Below are 20,862 nucleotides of genomic sequence, written 5' to 3' on the forward strand. Positions count from 1 at the left end.
ATATATATATATATATAGAAGAGCGATCAAATGCAAACCAACAAACCGTGCAAACTACCCTCATTCGTCGATTTCATTGTTTAATCTTATGAAATTTTTTCATGAAATTGTTTAATCATGTGAAATTGTTTCATATAATACTTTTTTTGATGAAGTTGTTTCATATATGGTTATGAAATTGTTTCATATAATACTTAATGAAATTGTTTCATGTATTTTTCTAAAAATTAAAATAATGAAGATGATTATATCCATGATTAACATCTTCCACAATAAAAATGATTAATCAACCTCTCGTAATTACAAAAAAATGAACAAAATGAAAAATTATGATCGGTTGAATGAGATTTGTACGGTTTGTACAAATACCGTGGTTTCCTCTCTCTCTCTCTCTCTCTCTCTCTCTATATATATATATATATGTGTGTGTGCGCGCGCTATTTCACCATATAAATCAAAGATAATTTTTGTTTATGTGTGGTTTCACCTTATTAAATGAAGATAATGTTTCTATATATCACATCTGTCACCATCAAATCGAGATTCTTCACAAACAAATTCACAATTCATTTTTACCTAAACTGTGATCTAAATCATTATATGCGACTATGTCTTATAAACAAACATCAGAACCTATCATCTATGCCATGTGATAAAGACATAAGTGAAACAAGTAAGTTGTGAACCAAAAAAATGGTTTTTCCCATTGCTTTATTCAACATAACTAAGGCCTCTTAAATAGAGTTTACAAGACATAACATAAAGCATAAAAATAGCCCACGATAAACAACTGTGAACTGAAAAACGGCTAGTTCCTAAAGACCAACACAAATTTGACTTATTCAAACAATAAGCAACAATTAAAAAGATCCTTATCATACCCTCCCTTAAACTTACTGCAGAGTGCAGTTAGTTTACATCACTGATGTCAACCATTCCCATCTTCTTTCTTAGCTTCTGAAAAGCTTCCAACTTCAAGGCTTTAGTCATCAAGTCTGCAATCTGCTCATGGGTTTTACAATACACTAAGTTGATTTCCTTGTCTTTTGCTAGCTCTCTCAGAAAGTGAAAACGTACCCAGATATGTTTGCACCTCCCATGTAGCATTGGATTTTTGGATAATTCAATTGTAGAAGTATTATCACACATGATAGTAGTACTAGCCTCTTGAACATGGCCCAAAATTTTCAACACTTGTCTCATTCACACAGCTTGACAGGCACTTGCAGCAACAACTATGAACTCTGCTTCAGTAGTAGAAAGACTGACAATTGGTTGCTTCTTGGACATCCATGAGACAGCTCCAGAACTCTATATAAAAACATATACAGAAGTACTCCTGGAATCATCTTCATCTCTTACATAATCTGAGTCTGTGAAGGCTATTAACTCATCATCCCCTCCCTGCTTATAGAGGATTCCATAACCCACAGTTCCTCTTAAGTACCTCAATATTCGTTTTGCGGCTTGTAAATGCAACTCAGTAGGCTTTGACATATATCTGCTAATTAAACTTATGTTATACATGATGTCTGGTCTAGTGGCGGAGAGGTACATTAAACTTCCGACAATTTGTTTGTAGTGAGTATCGTCTATTTCTATCCCACCAACATCTTTGTTGATTTTTGAACCTGGAACGATAGGATTTTTCACAGGTTTGCTTTCCAACATTGCAAATTTCTTTAGTACATTAGTGGCATACTTTCTTTGACAAATAAAGATTTCTCCTGGATTTTGCAACACTTCTACCCCAAGAAAGAATCTCATCTTCCCCAAGTCTGTCATGTCAAAGGCTTGCATCATGGAACTCTTGAACGCCATCATCATTCCCTTATCATTGCATGTATAGATTAAATCGTCAATGTAAATACTAACAACCAATATTTTACTTCCCACGCGCTTCTTAATGAACAAGGTTTGTTCATTTGGGCATCTTTGAAAATCTTTCCATATGAAATGTGCTTCTATGCAGCTGAACCAAGCCTCGGTGCTTGTCTTAACCTGTACAGTGCTTTATTCAACTTGTAGATCTTGTGTTCTTTCCCTTTCTTCACATACCCCATTGGTTGCTCGACATATACATCTTCATCTAATTCTCCATGGAGAAATGCAGATTTAACGTCCATTTGAAAGATGTTCCATCCTTTGAATGCTGCAAGTGCCACTATCATCCTTACTCTATCCATGCGAGCAACAAGGGCAAACACTTCTGTAAAATCGATTCCCTGTTGTTGCGAGTATCCCTTGGCGACTAACCGGGCCTTGTATTTGTCAACTTCACCAAGTTCGTTCAGCTTTGTTTTGTAGATCCACTTCACACCGATTGTTCTTGCATTAATAGGCAGATCTATGAGCTCCCAAGTCTGATTTTTTTCGATTGAACTTATTTCACTATCCATCACCTTCCTCCATTTTTCATGTTGTACGGCCTCTTCAAATGAGGTTGGATCATCATGGATAACATCATGTATCATGTAAGCCTCTGCTTCCTTGTCACTCATTCCTTCTCCACTAATAAAATCCCTCATCCAAGTTGGCTGCCTCCTTTGTCTCCCTTGTGTTCCAGGAGCTTGTGGGCTGCTCTCACCATTCCCAGCTTCACCATTACCCTCATTATTAATTTGAGATTTGTCGTCATTGTTTTCTACAAACTCCATATCACTATCCTCATTATGTTTATCATTGTTTTCTACACACTCCATATCATTATCTTTCCATATTAAATCTTTCTTTATTTGTTCTTCATAATCTAAACTCCAATCCCAAGAATGTTGTTCATCAAATACAACATCCTTACTTACCACTATTTTCTTTGTCTTGGGATTAAATAATCTATATCCCTCAGACTCATCACTAACCCCCAATAATACACACAGAAAGCTTTTGTCATCTAAATTGCCTCGTTTAGCATCTAGAATATGAACGTGAGCCACGCTTCCCTATATTCTGAAGTGAGCAACAGAAGGCTTTACTCCCGACCATGCTTCTTGCGGAGTCTTATTCATTACAGCAAGTGTGGGGCATCGATTTAGTAGATAGACAACCCACATAACAGCTTATGTCCAAAATGTCTTTGGCATCTTTATTGCAACCATCATACAACGCACCATGTTCATCACGATTCTGTTCTTTCTTTCCGCAACCCCGTTTTAGTGAGGGGTATATGCAGTGATAAGTTGACGCTTGATGGCATTTTTCTCACAGAAAGTCTTGAAGTCCAGGGATGTGAATTCTCCTCATCGATCTGTCCTCAAGCATTTGATCAACTCTCTTGTCACCTTTTCCACCATTTGCTTGAACTTCTTGAAACACTCTAAAGCTTCGGACTTTGCAACTAACAAGTATGCCCAACTCTTTCGACTAAAATCATCAATGAGACAAATAATATACCTTTTCCCACTATTAGATGCAGGATCGATCGAACCACAAATATCCGCATGGATGAGTTCCCACAGCTTCTTTGCTCTCCATTCACTACTTTTTGGAACAATATTGCAGTGTTGTTTGCCTCTAAGACAATCCGTGCAGGTAACTTTAGGGACTTCAAGTGGTGGAAGACCTCTCACCATCCTTTTGGTTGTTAGAGTTCTCAACCCCTTGTAGCTCAAATATCCATATCTATGATGCCAAAGAGATGTGGGATCTATAACACTACTGTGGAGACACGTTTCAACCTGTTGAATTGGGTTAGTCATCTTTTCATTCAACAAAAACAAACATCCGGTTCATGTTCAATTTAGCACAAGCAATCAAACCTTTTTATGGATGATATATGTTGCAGGCTTTATTCTGCATATGTACAGAAATTCCTTTCTCTTGCAACTGACCAACACTTAACAGGATGTTGAGTTCAGGAACATAGTATACATCACTCACCACAAAATTTTGACTATTAAACACCAAGCTTACAATGTCTTTTCCAACTACATTCATTCTACTATCATTCCCACATTTGACCGAATGCTTAAACTCGATTACCAGATTAGTGAACATACCTTTATCACCACACATGTGGTTAGAGCAGCGGGAATCAATAAACCAAGCATCCTTCTACCTTGACTCATGATCTTCTATAAATGCCATTAGCAAAACGTCATCTTCTTCATCAAGTTTCGCATAATTTGCCTAGTTGCTCCATGCTGGACATTCATATTTAAAATGCCCACGACCGTGACATTATTAGCACTCCACATCTGCTTTGTTGAAGTACGCTCTTTCCTTTCCTCAGCCTCTTCCTCTGGTTCCAAACTTTTCCTCCACCTTCAAAACATGATCCTTTCCTTCTTCATATGCCCTATGAAATTTCTGCTCATGGACCATCAACGAACTTTGGAATTCATCGACAGTCATCTTGGTTGTGTCTTTCGATTCTTCAATTGAAACAACCACATACGTAAATTTCTCTGTTAGGGTCCGCAAGATTTTCTGCACAATCTTGGAATCTAGCATCTCCTCTCCGTTACTTCTCATTTTATTCGACATCGCCATCACCCTAGTGAAATACTTCGAGATGGTTTCATTGTTTTTCATCACTAGTATTTCGAACTCTCTCCTAAGCGTATTCAGAAGAGACCTTTTCACACTCTCAATACCGCCAAATTTGCGCTTCATTGAACCCCACACAATCTTTGCCATTCGGCGATCCAAAATCTGCTCAAACACATTACGATTGATTGCTTGGAACAGGTAATGCTTTACCTGATAATCAAGTGTTCTTTTCTCCTCAATCAGCCTTTTCTAAGCTGCACTCGATTCTTTTCCCGGTGGTGGTTCTTGAAATCCTTCAGCGATCAAACTCCAAAGTCCCTTGGCTCTCAACAAGTTTTCCATAAGCTCACTCCAGTGGTCATAGTGACCATCAAAGGTTTGGAATTTTGGTGAGGGATTTGTCGTCACTCATCTTGCCTTGCAAATGAATCACTCACAAGAAGTTGTTGTTTGACCATTCTATCAAGGACCCTGTATAGCTCTGATACCAAATGATAAAGACAGAAGTGAAACAAGTAAGCTATGAACCAAAAATGGTTTTTCCCATTGCTTTATTCAACACAACTAAGGCCTCTTAAATAGAGTTTACATGACATAACAGAAAGCATAAAAATAGCCGACGATAAACAATTGTGGACTGAAAAATGGCTAGTTCCTAAAGACCAGCACAAATTTGACTTATTCAAACAATAAGCAACAACTAAAAAGATCCTTATCACCATGGACGTCTTCAAAAAAATGTCTACCAAATTACACACCAAGTATTAATCAATAATTACAAACACATAGAAACACATTCTAACAACAAATCAAGAGTCCGAAACGTAAGCAACATCAATCAAAGACAAACTAATATTGAAATTAAGATTTCTAGATTCAAGTATCAGCAAATTTAAAAATCAGCAACTAATGCAATAAACTGCATCACTCTGATTGGCTACAAATGGAATAATTCAATTATAATCTCGTATATTACGCCTAACACACATAATACCTGAAGCTCAGGAAGGAAGTCAACATCGCCTTGAGTTGGTGGAGAATTAAGAAATCTCCATCGTTTGAAGAATCGAGAAATCACAGAGCCGGAAGAAGGGTTCCAGGAAGCTTTACAATTGAAGTGGAGCGTGGGTCGTCATCGTCGTCATGTGATTTGTTATATGTATCAGTTGTTAATAACGTAGAAAGATTTCAACCGAAAGGCAATGAATATTACTGTGTTAGACAGAGGACGACATCGGATGATGAAGAAAGAGATGATGGATGCTACTAGATCTGGATGATGAAGATGGAGGCGGGCCAATGAAGCCTTGTTGATTGGATTTAAAGCCCAAGAATGCCCTTCTAATTTCAAATTTAATCCATAATAAACTTTAAATTTCTAAGTTATTTCAAAAATGCTAATATATTTTATGTCTATAAATTAAAAGTAATGTATGTTTAGATCGATTTACATGGTTCGCAACTTGTTTATGATTCTCATTTGATTACCGTCCTATATATATATATATATATATATATGTGTGTGTGTGTGTGTGTGTGTGTGGGTGGGTTGGGTTCCTATGAGAATGAGAGTTAAGGTAAGAAGCGTAAGAAGGAATCTCCACCTTGAATGCACATTAGGATGAGATGCACTGGATCAATCCTTGTATCAAGCGCGATTCATGTGTGATTTTGAGATTAAAGGTGATTAAATGTCCAAATTTCTTCTTATGTTTCTCACTTTAACTTTACTTCTCACACGATCCTATATAAGCGAAGGATCGTGTGAGAAATAGAGTTAAAGTGAAAAGCGTAAGAAATGATTTAGACCCTTGATCACCTTTAATTTCAAACTCGCACATGAATCGCGCTTAATACAAGGATTGATCCACTGCATCTCATCTTGGAACATCTCATCATAATATGCATACAAGGGTGGGGATCCATTATTATGTTTCTCACCTTAACTCTTCTTCTCACTGAAACTCACCCCTATATCTATATATACATGAATATATTAAGTTAGATATTACTTCATACTATTTTTATAATACTATATATATATATATATATATATATATATATATATATAGGGTTGGGTTCACGTGAAATCATGGGTTTTTCGTGAGACCCGTAAGACCAATTTATGTTCATTGATCAACTTTATAAGCTAATAATCTAATGGTCTAAAGTTGCACTATAGCAATTTTGTGATTATTGAAAGTCTCGTGACAATTTTGTGATTATTGAAAAGTCTTGTGGTAATTTTGTGATTATGAATGTTCAGATTGTAGATCTAATCCAAGGGTTGAGAATTGGTCTTACGGGTCTCACGAAAAACCCTTGGTCTCACATGATCCCAAGTATATATATATATATATATATATTAATGTGTAATTTAATTTACTTTTTATATTTATCGAGTAAAAGATGATTAAATGAGAAACAAGAAAATGTCGAAAAAATAAATACAATGGAAATTGTTGTTCTACAATATTTATATTGTTTTTAAAACATTATACTATGATTATATTTAGAGTAATATTAAAATGTTTACTATAACAAGTTAGACATATGATAATTATTATATTCATGAACTTATGTTTTACATATATGTTTGAGATTTAACAATATTATTTAGAGTTTAAAATAAAATTTTGTTTTACCATTTATCAATTACCCATTTCGTCACCCGCTACTTTAATAGCTAAGAATAGAATAAAATATGAATAATTATCCGTTATTCAAATAGATTAGATAATAGAATAATCTTTATCCTACTCATATCTTATCCGTATTTATATATCGCACTTAGTAATATGTGAGTGTAAAAAGAGAATCCAACTATTAACCCAAAAGATATGCAAGCCTTTGTACGATAAAAGTTTGTTTGACATTCAGTTACCAATATCGAACACTCTCAATAGGGTGTTAGAATATTTGTCAAGTAGAGATGGTAAAATATTCAGGTTCAAATTTAAGGAGAAATAAAAGTCATTTTGTGGCCACGGAGGTTCAAACAGGGACAGACCCAGAATTTTTTTAAAACGGTGGCACCATTTGACCATAAGAAAAAAATATAGGAAATTTTTTTCAAACCGTGACACCGTTTGACTATAAGAAACAAATATATATAATTTTTTTCAAACAGTAGCACTGTTTGACTATAAGAAACAAATATACGGATTTTTTTTTTCAAACGATGACATCGTTTGACTAAAGAAATGACACTAACATGATTCGGACTTGGGTGTGGGGTGAATTAAAAGCCTTGCAAACCAACTTTACCAAATAAAAGTTGTTCTCATTGTAGTTTCAAAATACATACAGTGGCACACAACAAATTAATACTGTTGCACCATTCACGAAACCTAAATTTTTTACCCTTCAGCGGAGAAACGATACGGTGGCACGTGCCACCCATGGCACCTAACTAGGTCCCCCATGGGTTTAAATGCGGTAACTCTGAGCTATCTGCAAAGCATGTGGTCGCCATGTGATTAGGGTGCTTGCATAGCGGATTAGATATACAAGTTAAAAAAAAAAAACTTTCCATGCAAGTAACTTTTTAGTCCTACAACATTGTTCTTCATCTTTACTTTCTTTTATTGTTTTCAGCTTTATATTTCTAGCATTACATTCTTGCACTTTAATTTCTAGCATCTAATTTCATCATTTACGTTTTCGAGAAATTTACTTTCGGTCCGTTATATTCCTGTAGTACTTGGTTCCTTGCATGCTAAGTTTCCTTTCACGTCTTTAATTTACACAATTTACTTTTAGTATTTTTTTTAAGTATATAATATTTATATACAACAAATGTAACAAATAAACTCACACACCCTCCTCAACTATGGTGAGGTTTGAACTCCTGACCTCCTAGAAGGTCAAGGGCTACGATACCGCTATGTCAAAGTCCCTTTGGCTACTTTTAGTACTTTCCATTTCCTTCATTTACATTTGAGTCCTTGTATCTTTTATAAGAAGAATCCGAACGATGATGGGTTAATTGCGTTAAATTAGGGTGTTAGGAAAGTTGAAAATGAAACAGATGTGAAATTAGCGAGGTGTCTTAAATATAACATTCTCATATAACTATTCATTCAGGCTATTAACGTTTCATTGAAAAATACATATAATTAATTGACAACTAAGATATTGATTGGCAAAAATAAACTAGTTTATAAGTTTGCTTATTTTTTGGATACATGTTTGAATGGACATAAGTTATCTTATAAGCTATCTTATTGAAACGTAGTTGGAGTAGCTTATGAAGAGTTTTTTTTATCACTTTTTTCAATTATAAGCCTAATTAATATTAATTATTATTTATTAAAAAAAAAATTGGAACGGCAAATGTTTATTATTATTAACTAAAGTAGAAATAAATAATTACTAATAGTAATAAATATTAATAAACAGTAATCAATGTTAGTTGAAAAATATTAATTAGTTTTAATTATGCATTAAAATTGATTATTAATTATGTAGAATTATTATTAATCATATCATTATTTTGTATTATTATTTCTTTTTGGTATTATTTAGTTATATTTTGTTATCAAAGAATATAATAATGTTAATAATATTTGTGTAATTTACATAAAAATTAAAGTTATATTTATTTTATTTAATAGATAATAAAATTATGTTAAAATGATTTTAATAAAATATATAATTTAATTACTAATAAATTAGGATATGTGGGATTGACCAAATTTATTTTTATTCATATGATATGTAATTGTTATTAAAAATCATAAATTAATATAGATTTTTTTTTTTAAATTTGTATTTTAACAAAAACAGAATTTATAATATATATACATACACACACACACATATATATATATATATATAATCAATTTAAAATTCTTTTAATTCATATTATATTATTTTTAATTTTTTTTACTGTTTTGTTCGTATTAATATATTATATTGTTAAATATTTGTTTTAATTATATTATAAAATATTGTAATCGACAAATTTTCGATATGTCTGTTTTGGTCATTTTACATGTTTATCAGCCAAATTTTGTCAAATATGATTTCTTTATTAACTAGCTAATCAACCATTAGCTAGTTTGCCAAACATATCTTAATTATGTGTATGATAATGTGTTAGCTTTTAGAGCTACGCTAAATGTGAAAACTTGTTTTGATATGAGAATGTTATGAAAAGTTTTGGTACATGACAAGTGCTATATTCCTATGATGTAGGATGGTAATAATGTGTCATTCTAGGATTCAAGACATTTAACATAAATGATATTGTATCGATAGCAAAGAGCATGTATGAAATCTTGGGATACCGTCTACACTGATAGTTGGAAATTGTGACAATACTATAACACTATTTTGTGGTACTGTAGGATTGTCTAGTGGTGCTATAACATTTTTTAACTGGATCATTTGTTTTTGTCTTAACAAACTTTTGCACCATTTGCTTATTCTTTTACGACTGATTTCTTAGTTGATAACTCACACACAAAAAATAAATTTCGTGAATTCGCCATCTAAAATTGGACTTTTGAAAGACTTTTACAAGCCCTCCTTATGGATTGACATTTGATACTTTTACCGCTATTACTTGTTGAGAAACGAAAATAGATCAAAACGTATACTTACGTTGAAATCTATTTGTGTGAATCTTAAGGTTGCGTAAACTCACAACAATGCATAAATTAATGAGGTGGTGATCAAAAGTCATACAAGTTACATGATTCAAGAGATGAAGACAGTTTTACTCATTGTGTAAGCTGAGAGTATTTATAGTTTAATAAATAATCAAGATTATAAGTATGATACTGTGATGGTCGGGTATGTTGGAACTTGGCTTAATAGGGAGAAACCTTGTAACACATAGGAGAGCCAAGGAAACCTCATCCACTTAATATACACCAACCATTGAACTTAAAATGAATTAATTAAAAGCTTGGGCTTTGGTGTGTGGTGTTTGTTCGTGGACTCTCCTTGATACATATTTAAGGTCAAAAGATGGGCCTTGGGGTCTCTCGAGCTGGTATGACCTGACTCGAACGGCAGTTGTTCCTTCTCCTCTTATGCATTTTTTTTCCTCCTCTCGGTCACTGCATACAGAATACGAAAAACTGCTTTGGTTTCTCCCTATTTCTCATAGAACATCCATCATTAAACATAGATTAATTTCGCAAGATTCAAGTGCAAACTTGAATTTCAATTGTTGTATCCTCTAGACGAACGACAATCACACCGGCAAATTTTGTCTTAGGACATTGCAATTGTGCAGACCTCAATCGGGATCAATATCACGAAGAATTTACAATTCCGAGTATGTTTCTTCGATTCTATCCTTATAGATGTTAATTACATAGATTTGTATTACTAGTTTACGTTTTTTGAATAAGAATCATTTGTTTATCCTGCAAATTATTTCAGTTTATATGCATCTTTCTGTTTTGGATTGATAACTCCTAACAGTGTATTCATACGAAAGTTCTAAGTTTATTAATTTGTGGGTCAACATTTTCGTGTCACAAATGAAATGGCAAACCATTTTATACCATTTGATCGTCCATCGTTCCCTAACCGTATTCTCCCCTCAAATGATCAACATTGTGGACATGTTTCATATTCAACATGTTTAGCCATTTCTAATTTTATATTTGTACTTAGGGGTCGTTTACCATACACTTACCCGGTAAGTGTTTACGGGTAAAATTTAACACTATTATTTACTTACCGGGTAAGATTTTAGTTCACCAAAACGACATCGTATGCAACAGTTTACCTGGTAAGCGCTTACCGTGGTAAGAGTTTTCGCCCTCACTTACCGGATAAGACTCTTGGTCCTTGTCTCGCTCTTACCGGGTAAGATTCTTGATCTTTATCATATTCATGCGGTGAGATAATGTTACTTGGTAAGCACTTACCCAGATAAATGTTTTGTAAACGGCCACTTAGATTCTTTTAACATCACCCTTTAAATGTTATGAATCTTAAGTGTTACCAACATAAAAAGTTGAATTCACTGGCAAATATATGTTAATACCAATAGGCAATAGCTCTATCTCAATATAAGGAATGATCTAGCATAAAAGAATGTGTCATTCATTCCTTACAAACATGGATGAAATGATCAATACTTAAAGGGACCGTCTATCAAATGCTTACTCTGGTAAGCGCTTAACAAGTCACATTCCCATATCGGATGAATATGGCAAGGACCAAGAATTTTACCTAGTAAGAGCGAAGGCAAGGACCGAGAGTCTTACCCGATAAGTGATGGCAACGACTCTTACCATGGTTAGCGCTTACCGGGTAAATTGTTACATACGATGTCGTTTTGGTAGACTAAAATCTTACCCGATAAATAAACGATATAGTTGAATTTTACCGGTAAACGCTTACCGAATAAGTGTTTAGGTCAACGGCTCGTTATCCTTTTAGTTTAGACATAATTCAATTATTTAGAGAATTATCTTTTTGAAAAAGGCCAAATAATGTTGTTGTACATAGCACCATGAACTAATTTAATTAAAGATACCAATACCATCTAAACACCAGATAGAAATTTGTCCTTTGGCTAAAATCCAAAAATGCCAACAAAAAATCTACAACTAATGCACTATATATAATTTTGTAACGTTCACAATAAATATAAATAAATTTATTTTTCAATCATTTAATAAATAAAGGTAAGTCTAAAGTAAACTGCTTTTAGAAACAAACTGATAAACTAGACATGAACTGATAAATTATTTACATTTAATAAAACTAACTGATAAGTTAGATGACAATGTAATATGATCTAAAATGCTAAGGATTTAGTCATTTATGTAAAAATAAGGGGCATAATTGGAAGAAAAAAAATTCACTCAAGGTTGTTGGAACGTTACTTGAAGTATATTTTGGAAGAGGATAACTTTATACGTTTGCTTCTGGCTTACCAAATACAGCTTTTCCCATAAACGCAAAAAAAATAAGTTAAATTAGAGTATCTTGAACAACTATATTATTTTAAAAATTCTGGACATTTGTAATAAGTTTGCCCAACAGATGTGCTAAATTTTCCTCTAAAATATAGAAAAATGGGAGAGAGAACGTAGAAATTTCCAAATTTGGAAGAAGATATAGAAAATGTGGCATATTTGTTGGTAGGCATGGCAATGGGGGTGGAGATGGGGCGAGTTTTATAATCCTCAGACCCGGTCCCTGGCAGGTACGGGAATTAACATCTCGTCTTTGGTCAAATCTCCAGTCAAACCTCGGCCCCCGACTCAAGACCGCTCCAAACCCGGTTTTTGATTACTTTTTTTTGTTTTTTTCTCCCCTGTTCGGCTGTTCCTGTTTCTGCCAATCTGTCCATTTGACAATTTTAATTGGAGAATAAAATTTAAAGAAACATAAAATAACAATAATATACGAAAACATGTTTTTTCCAAACATTAAACACACATGCAAACTTAACAAGATACATAAAAAAACATGTTTTTCTGAGCAACACATTATAGTCACAAAGTTTAGTGACTCAACAATCAACATCCTCATCGTATGCAATCATTTGATCAAATCCTTTCGATTCTCCATATTTTTTCCAAAGCCCAAATACTTATTAAATAAATATTAGTATACCAAGGTACGGAGTGGGTTGAGAGGTATAATACCCAGCCACGGTTCCAACCCCCGTTTGAGTCTATCGGGGATCCCCGACCCCGGGACCCGTTTTAGCAGGGAATCCCCGTCTGGGTGGGGTGAGCCGGGTTCCCTACCAGGTCGGGGCAAATCACCATTCTTACCTGTTGGAGATGTTGAGCATCCATAATGGAGGTTTGTCTGGGGTTTTTACAAGAACCTCCACTGTGGGACAGAGGTTCTTGTCCAATCACGACTTTATGGGTTCTTATTAAAACCTAGGTGCTTGAACAAGAACCCGGGTTCTTACGTATATTTATTTTTTGTTATTATTTTATTTATTATTCTTAACCATTTTATTTTCATTTATTATATTTATAAAACGTATAAGTTAAAATTGATAAAAAAAATATAAATTAATATTGTGAAATGTTTTTTTAAAATTTTGTTATATTTTCTGTTTCTTGTAAATTTTTATATAAGTTTTTATTTTAGTAAGTTTAATTTTTAATTATTTCATTATATTATTTTGTTGAAAAGGTAGATAATTTAAGACAAATACTTCAAGGTTCTATCCTTGAATTCTAAAAAACATCTTCAACGAAATTCTGAGATAAGCTCAAATGAAGTTTATCATCAACTTCACTCCGACTTTGTTGACCATATTTGGTCGAATCGAGATTACAAGTGATCTATATTATTATTAATTATTTAATATTACTTTTTATAAAGATTAATATTTGTGTAATTTTGCATTTTTTTAATTGTAGTATAAATTTATGTTTATGTTTCAATTGTTTTTCAAATATGTTAACAAAATATATAAATAATAAAATAAAAACTAATATAGAAAAATGAAAATTAATAAATTATATTTAATTCTTCTTATAATTGTATAATATATATATATATATATATATATATATTAAATTTATATATGAATCTATAAATAAACTGACATTTTATAAATTAAAATATTAAAAGTAAGGTTTTTATAAGAACCTCCGTTGTGGAGTTTTATTGAGGTGACAATCATGTGACGGAAAAAAAAATCACAAGTAAAGTTCTTAGGTGGCGTTTGGTTCGCAGATTCTGGAGGAATCCGATGAATTGGAATGTTGAATTCCATTGACCAAATTTCATTCCCTCGTTTGGTTCATTTTTTTTTTCACGAAATAAATCTTCAAAATCCTACAAATTCTACAAGTAAAGGAATTTAACATTCATTTGCAACTACATGGTATTTTGATGGAATGAAATCTTTATCTTCATTGTACCAAATATGCTCTTAACCTAATATACTCTAATCTCATAAAACTCAATATGACCATCGTTGACCACCTCTCGACCACTATTGATCTGAACCACCGCCGACTACCACCGATCTGAATCACTGCCTACCACCGATCTGAACCACCTTCGACCACCACCACTGACTACCATCGATTTGAACGACCGCCGACCACCACCACTGATCTGAACCACCGTCGATCACCACCACCAATTACCACCGACTTAAACCATCGCCGACCACCACCATCGATCTGACCCACCGCCCACCACCACCACCGATTACCCCCGATCTGAACCACCGTCAACCACCACTACCGACTACCACCGCTTTGAACAACCGCCGATCTGAGCCACCATTGATTTGATTCACCGTCGATCTAAACCACTGCTGATAACCGCCATCTGAACCACCATGGACCACCACCGATTTGAACCACCGCTGACCACCACCACCATGGACCACCACCAATCTGAACCATTGTCGACCGCCATCTGAACCACCATGGACCACCACCGATTTGAACCACCGCTGACCACCACCACCATGGACCACCACCAATCTGAACCATTGTCGACCGCCATCTGAACCACCATGGACCACCATCGATCTGAACCACCGCCAACTACTACCGATCTGAAGCACCGTCGATCTAAACCACCATTGACCATCACCGATATGATCAATCGTCAATCTGAACTACATCTGACCATCGTCACCTGAACCACAACAGACCACCATCGATCTATATCACTGCCAACCACCGACGACTACCATCGATTTGAATCACCACCGACCACCGTCGATTTAATAACAGACGTTTGGCTTATGATTATATTTGGGTTGTGTATTTTATATTGTTTTACTTATTAAATAATTATTTTATTAAAGTAATTTTAGTTTTTTAAGAAAATAAATTTTCAAAAAAGGGCATTTTGGTCATTTATCAATATTTTATCTCAATTTTAAAGCTACATTCTGTGAACCAAACAGACAGATTCCAATTCTTTAACAGATTCCATTCCAACGTCTGCCAACCAAACAGGTGGTCAAACCTGACAACATTTCATTCCAATTCCTTTAAAGTCAAATTCCTTTAACAGATTTTATTTTATCCAAAAAAATTCTGCGAATCAAACGCCAGAGGTTCCACCATTGTAGATGCTCTTATAAACTATCATATGGTTGCCAAACATGTCCTAAACGAACCTCCTATAAATTCTCTCCCACACATTAAAATACAACTCTCAGTTTTACAATTTCAACGTAATGATTTATCCGAAAGGGGATTATTTAGCAACACTTGTACAAAAAACGTAGAAAAAAATATATGAGTCTGACGAACATGATCCTATCATTTCTTGTTGTAGGTTGCACCAATAGACTTGGGTTCCGGTGAGAAAGAAAAAGTTAAGGTGAAAATCGTAAGAAGAGATCTTCACCCTTAGATACACATTAGGATAAGATGTATCGAGATGAGATACCAGATGAATCCCTGTTTCAAGCGCGATTCATAGATGAGTTTGAGATTAACGTTGTATTCTCGAATTTGAAGAGAAAATAAAGGAAAAGAAATATAATGAAAAAGAAAGGAGAGATAATCAATTTTTTTTTATGTTCTCGAAAAGGAAGGAAAGGAAAAAAAAGAAAATAGCTTTTATGTCCTCAAACACTAAAGAAAGGAAAGGAAAAATGTCAATTTTACTAATATGCCCTTTAAAATTAAATCATTTAAAATGAAAGATTGAATAGTTTTGTAATTTCATTAATTTCTTAAATGATTTTAATTTTTTTTCCATTTCCTTATCTTTCCTCCCACATTTGTAAAATGAGTTTTCGAGAACGCCGCAACGTAAAGGTGATCAAGGGTTCAGAATCTCTTCTTACGTTTCTCATCTTAACTCTCTTTCTCACACAATATTTCGCCTGCACCAATATCTGATCTATAAAAATATTTATTTTAAATACACATGACAATAAATTTAATTGAACAAAAATTGATCACTATAACTAAAAAAATCAATGATATAAAAGAGAATGATGTCAAACACGGATTCCATTAGACCATTATTTAATATAATGCTTGTCTCTATCGAGAACATATGTAACACACTACAAGTCTACATTATTGAATACATATTTTATTAATTAACTTTATTCATTTTCAAATAATACTGATTTTAATTGCATAGTAGTATCAGATCAACCAGATTTTGTAAGATTCATCGTTCAGAGTATCAAACCAAAGTGAATCTCAACAGTTGGATCATTGATAATTTATCAGTTAATAAAATAAATGATTTCAAATTTAATTCTAGTAGTTACTGTCAAATATTATTGTGAATCATCTCAGTATCTTATGATATAAAACTTTGACGATTCAAAACTTGTGTGATGACATTTAACAAAAGTTAAAAAAATATTTGGTGACGGTATTTTGTTTTCTTCTAATATTCCAAATGTTATTATTCGTAACGTAAAGAGTAAACTATATATTTGGTCTTTGTGGGTAGTTGAAAATAACAGTTTTTGTTCTTACAATTTTAAAATTACAAGATAACCATTGTGGTTTGTTGAAATGTCTGAATTTGATCCCTTATTCTAACCGTTGTTAAAAGTTCTATTAAATGAGAGAAATTTTTGCTCTTTTATTGAAGTTTTTTTTTATCTTTTATCCAATGAAAATCGATTTTATAATTTTGATTATTGTGGTTTTTTATTGGTAAACAAAATAGATCAATAAGAGAACAAAAATGTCTTTCATTTAATGAACTTTTCTGACAGCGTTAAAGGAAGGAAACAAATTTGGATGTTTTTGTAAACCATTGATGACCCTTTTGTAATTTAAAAACTACAAGGACCAAAAGTGTTATTTTTTAACAAAAAGTGGGACTAAATTTGTAGTTTACTATAAATAAAACAATATTAATAAGTAATAATAAAATTATTGGACAAACTTGTGTCTAAAAAGGAAGTTATCTTCACTCGGTTGTTATTTTCGAGAGAATATATTCCAAGAAACTAAAATCAATAGTTACTTTACTAATTAAAAGATTTATAAATTGAAATATATATATATATATATATATATATAGGTTGGTTATTATACAATTTTTTATATTTGTACAACCTAATTTCAATCGTCCATTTAATTTGATGAATATGTAATTTTATAGAAGTTTTGATTGTTTCCTAATATAAAGTATTGATCACAATTAATGAACTTTATTTATCTTTCATGAATATTCAAATCATAATAAATGAACTTTCATCATTTCCATAAACATCTCAATTTATTGAGTTGTATTGGTTGTACAAATGTAATGAGTTTCATTTGAAACAAACTTTCTCTCTCTCTCTCTCTCTCTCTCTCTCTATATATATATATATATATATATATATATATAATGTCTATATCAAAATATTCATCAAAATAATTTTGTAGTAATCTTAAAAAGATTATTTCTTGTCCAAATCTGAATACAGTCTCAATTACTTCACTTATTTCATGAAGTCCTCCATTAAAATTTGTATATTGATGGGGTTTTGTACTTTTAAAATACAATTCTAATATAAATTTTTTTTCCAAATTTTTTATAAGCTATACATTTTTTTAAGTATTATGCTTTTAATTGAGAATTTATTAAATCATTTTTAGTAATATCTTTTTATAATTCCTACAATTTTAAATAACCATTACATATAATATGAATAACAATAATTTTTTAAAAAAATATAGATAATCAGCTTTTAAAAATTATGATTGTATAGTTATCCAAAACAAATGTTCAAGGACTTAGAGCATCTTCAACAACTATAGTAAAATATATAATTTAGATATTCATGGTATATCTTTTGTTCCAACAGTTACGCTATAACATATGATAAAATAGAGAAAAGAAGAAAGATATGATAGAAATCTACAAATTTGTAGAAACCTCTAAAATTCCATATTTAAAAGATAATAATATTTAACTTTCTCTCATGAATAGGAGACATCGAAATTAAGTGTTTAGGATAGAGAAATAATATTTTATTAAATGCATGAAATATTTTAATAATACAACTAATGCTATAATTGCTAAAATAGAGTAGTTGTTGCAGTTTGATATATTTTTTTAAAAGATTTTAACTTTTGATACTCAGTTTTAGAAAAAATTATAGCACAACTGTTGGAGTTGCTTTTAATTATTCAAAATAGAAAAATTGGTTGGATTTTTATAGGGGTGTTGTAACACCCTAAAATCTGAAAAAAGTGACAAATTTAAAATTTTCAATAATACATCAAACGAATGATAAATCTTTTCTATAAAATCAATACTTGAATTACCTCGAATAGTAATTCTAACTTTAACATAACAAAATTGATAGGCCAAGCCATACATAAAATGACTAGGTTAAGGTCAGGTGTTACTAAAACCCAATAATAATCGCTATATCATAATGCGGAAGACGTTAACTGAATAACTAGATCATTCTCGTGTCTCTAACTAGCACTCAGATCATCACAGTGTCTCTAACTAACACTCAATACCATCTAAACACATCTGGTCCATCACCACTCTTCAGCACCTACTTGATGAATGTAATTTGTGAAATTATTCGAATGCATGTATAAATATGGATAATGGTACAATACATATCAAAATGTTATTTAAATGCACATGCTTTTGGTGCATCTAGATTTAGTTTTTAAATGTGTCAATTTATATAAATTTGTAACTTCAACTTTTGCAGTGTTTGTACGGAACACATGTACCAACCGGAAAACGTTGATACCAAATACAATTAGTTGGTACGTGATATAACAATTTGTATACCAATTATAATTGATTGATACACGGTATATGGTAAAAAAACATGGTAGCAATTTTTGTGAAGTTTTTCCTTTCTTTATATATAATTATCTTTTTCACTAATATAATTACTTTTAATAATATAAAATAAATAAATAAAAACCACAAAGGTGGTGCCTGATTGGTTTGAGTTTGACTCCAAAGATCAAAAGTATCTGGAGGTGTCAGGTTCAAATCCAAGGAGGAATAAAAAATCCCTTGTGGCCACGGAGGTTCAAATGCGGTGACTCCGGGCTATCTGCAAAGCAGGTGTTCGTCCTACGATTAGTCGGCTCGCATAGCGAGTTGGATATCCAGGTTAATGAAATATATATATATATATATATATATATATATAGAGAGAGAGAGAGAGAGAGATGAGCGATCAAATGAAAACCGCCCTCATATGTGTAAACCATGTAAACCAATCTCATTCATCCATTTTCTTGATCAATGGTTAAGATTAGTTTAAGTTATATTAGGAAATTAATAAAAAAAAATTATTTTATAATCCCTAAAAGAACAAAATGTAACTTTTGTAGTGGTAATATTAATGACAACCATATCATGTATATCGTAATATTAATGAAACAAAATCATTTGTAAAATAATGTATTAATTTTATGTTCAAGTATTATAAAAAAATAACATTCATCATTAAAATTGATCAACAATAAAAATAAAACACACTATAATTAATTTAACATAATAAATTTTTTTGAATAATAATAATAATAATAAATTTACTATTATATTTCATGAACGAAATGGTTTCACAGTTTCATCAATACACAAATCAACGTAATGCTAGATGAGACATTTGTCATTTTCAAGTTCCGAGTAGATGTATCCGTTTCAATCTAATTATGAAATAGTTTCACTGTTTGCTAATTAAACAACATGTTCTTAACAATTATGAAATAGTTTTTATGTTGTTATGCACCCATTTCATCGAAATGGTTTCACAGTTGTATGACCGAAATGGTTTCACGGTTTCATCAATACACTAATCAACGTAATGCTTGATGATACATTTGTCATTTTCATGTTATTAGTAAATAGATCCGTTTCATCGTAATAATGAAATTGTTTCACTGTTCGCTAATTACACAACATTTTCTTATTAATTATGAAATGGTTTCACTTTCTTCATGTACCCATTATATCAGCCAATTTCTTCCAATACGAACACGTTTTATAGAGTCAATGCATTTACCATTATATGTTTTGTTAACTATTAAGTGAACAAAATCATCCAGAAAAAAAAACAAAATGAAACAATTTCATCAATAATTGTTGATAAGAAAATAAGATTATGCAAGAATATTATATTACGCAACCAGTTCATCCCCAAAAGTTTCATAAAACAAGCTGCTCAATGAACGTTTTCATGAACAAATCTAATATGAATCTGTTTCAAAGCTGATTATATTTTTACCGGTTCATGAATATTTGTTTGGATCTGTTACTGATTTCGTAGATTAATGAATATAATAATTTTTGATTCTCATATTATTACAACTAATAAACTGAGAAACCAAATAACAATATTCAATTTTTAAAATTTTAATTTAAATAAACATTTAAATATTACCATTTATAAAATTTCATTTATTATGTTACCTTAATTAAGATTTATTAATAACTTTCATATTT

At 32.0% G+C, this 20,862-nt stretch overlaps 1 protein-coding gene across 1 annotated transcript; it reads right to left on the minus strand.

Annotated features, from left to right (window-relative positions):
- Positions 1-1,203: 1,203 nt before the first annotated feature.
- On the minus strand, positions 1,204-1,821 carry LOC112499998 (uncharacterized mitochondrial protein AtMg00810-like). The gene is made up of 2 exons (XM_025103254.1): positions 1,363-1,821; positions 1,204-1,311 (listed from the first exon to the last, which is right to left on the minus strand). The coding sequence occupies exons 1-2, from the start codon at positions 1,819-1,821 to the stop codon at positions 1,204-1,206; spliced, it is 567 nt and encodes a 188-aa protein (XP_024959022.1).
- Positions 1,822-20,862: the final 19,041 nt, after the last annotated feature.

This window comes from Cynara cardunculus (genome assembly GCF_001531365.2).
Source record: "Cynara cardunculus var. scolymus isolate 2C chromosome LG 17, CcrdV1, whole genome shotgun sequence".
NCBI classification, from domain to species: domain Eukaryota; kingdom Viridiplantae; phylum Streptophyta; class Magnoliopsida; order Asterales; family Asteraceae; genus Cynara; species Cynara cardunculus.

Bases quoted from the DNA above. Each gene is read 5' to 3' on its own strand.
- LOC112499998 (XM_025103254.1), bottom strand. From the start codon at position 1,821: ATGGCGTTCAAGAGTTCCATGATGCAAGCCTTTGACATGACAGACTTG. The intron at 1,312-1,362 runs GTAAGAGATGAA...GTTTTTATATAG, and splicing joins CCTTCACAGACTCAGATTAT to AGTTCTGGAGCTGTCTCATG.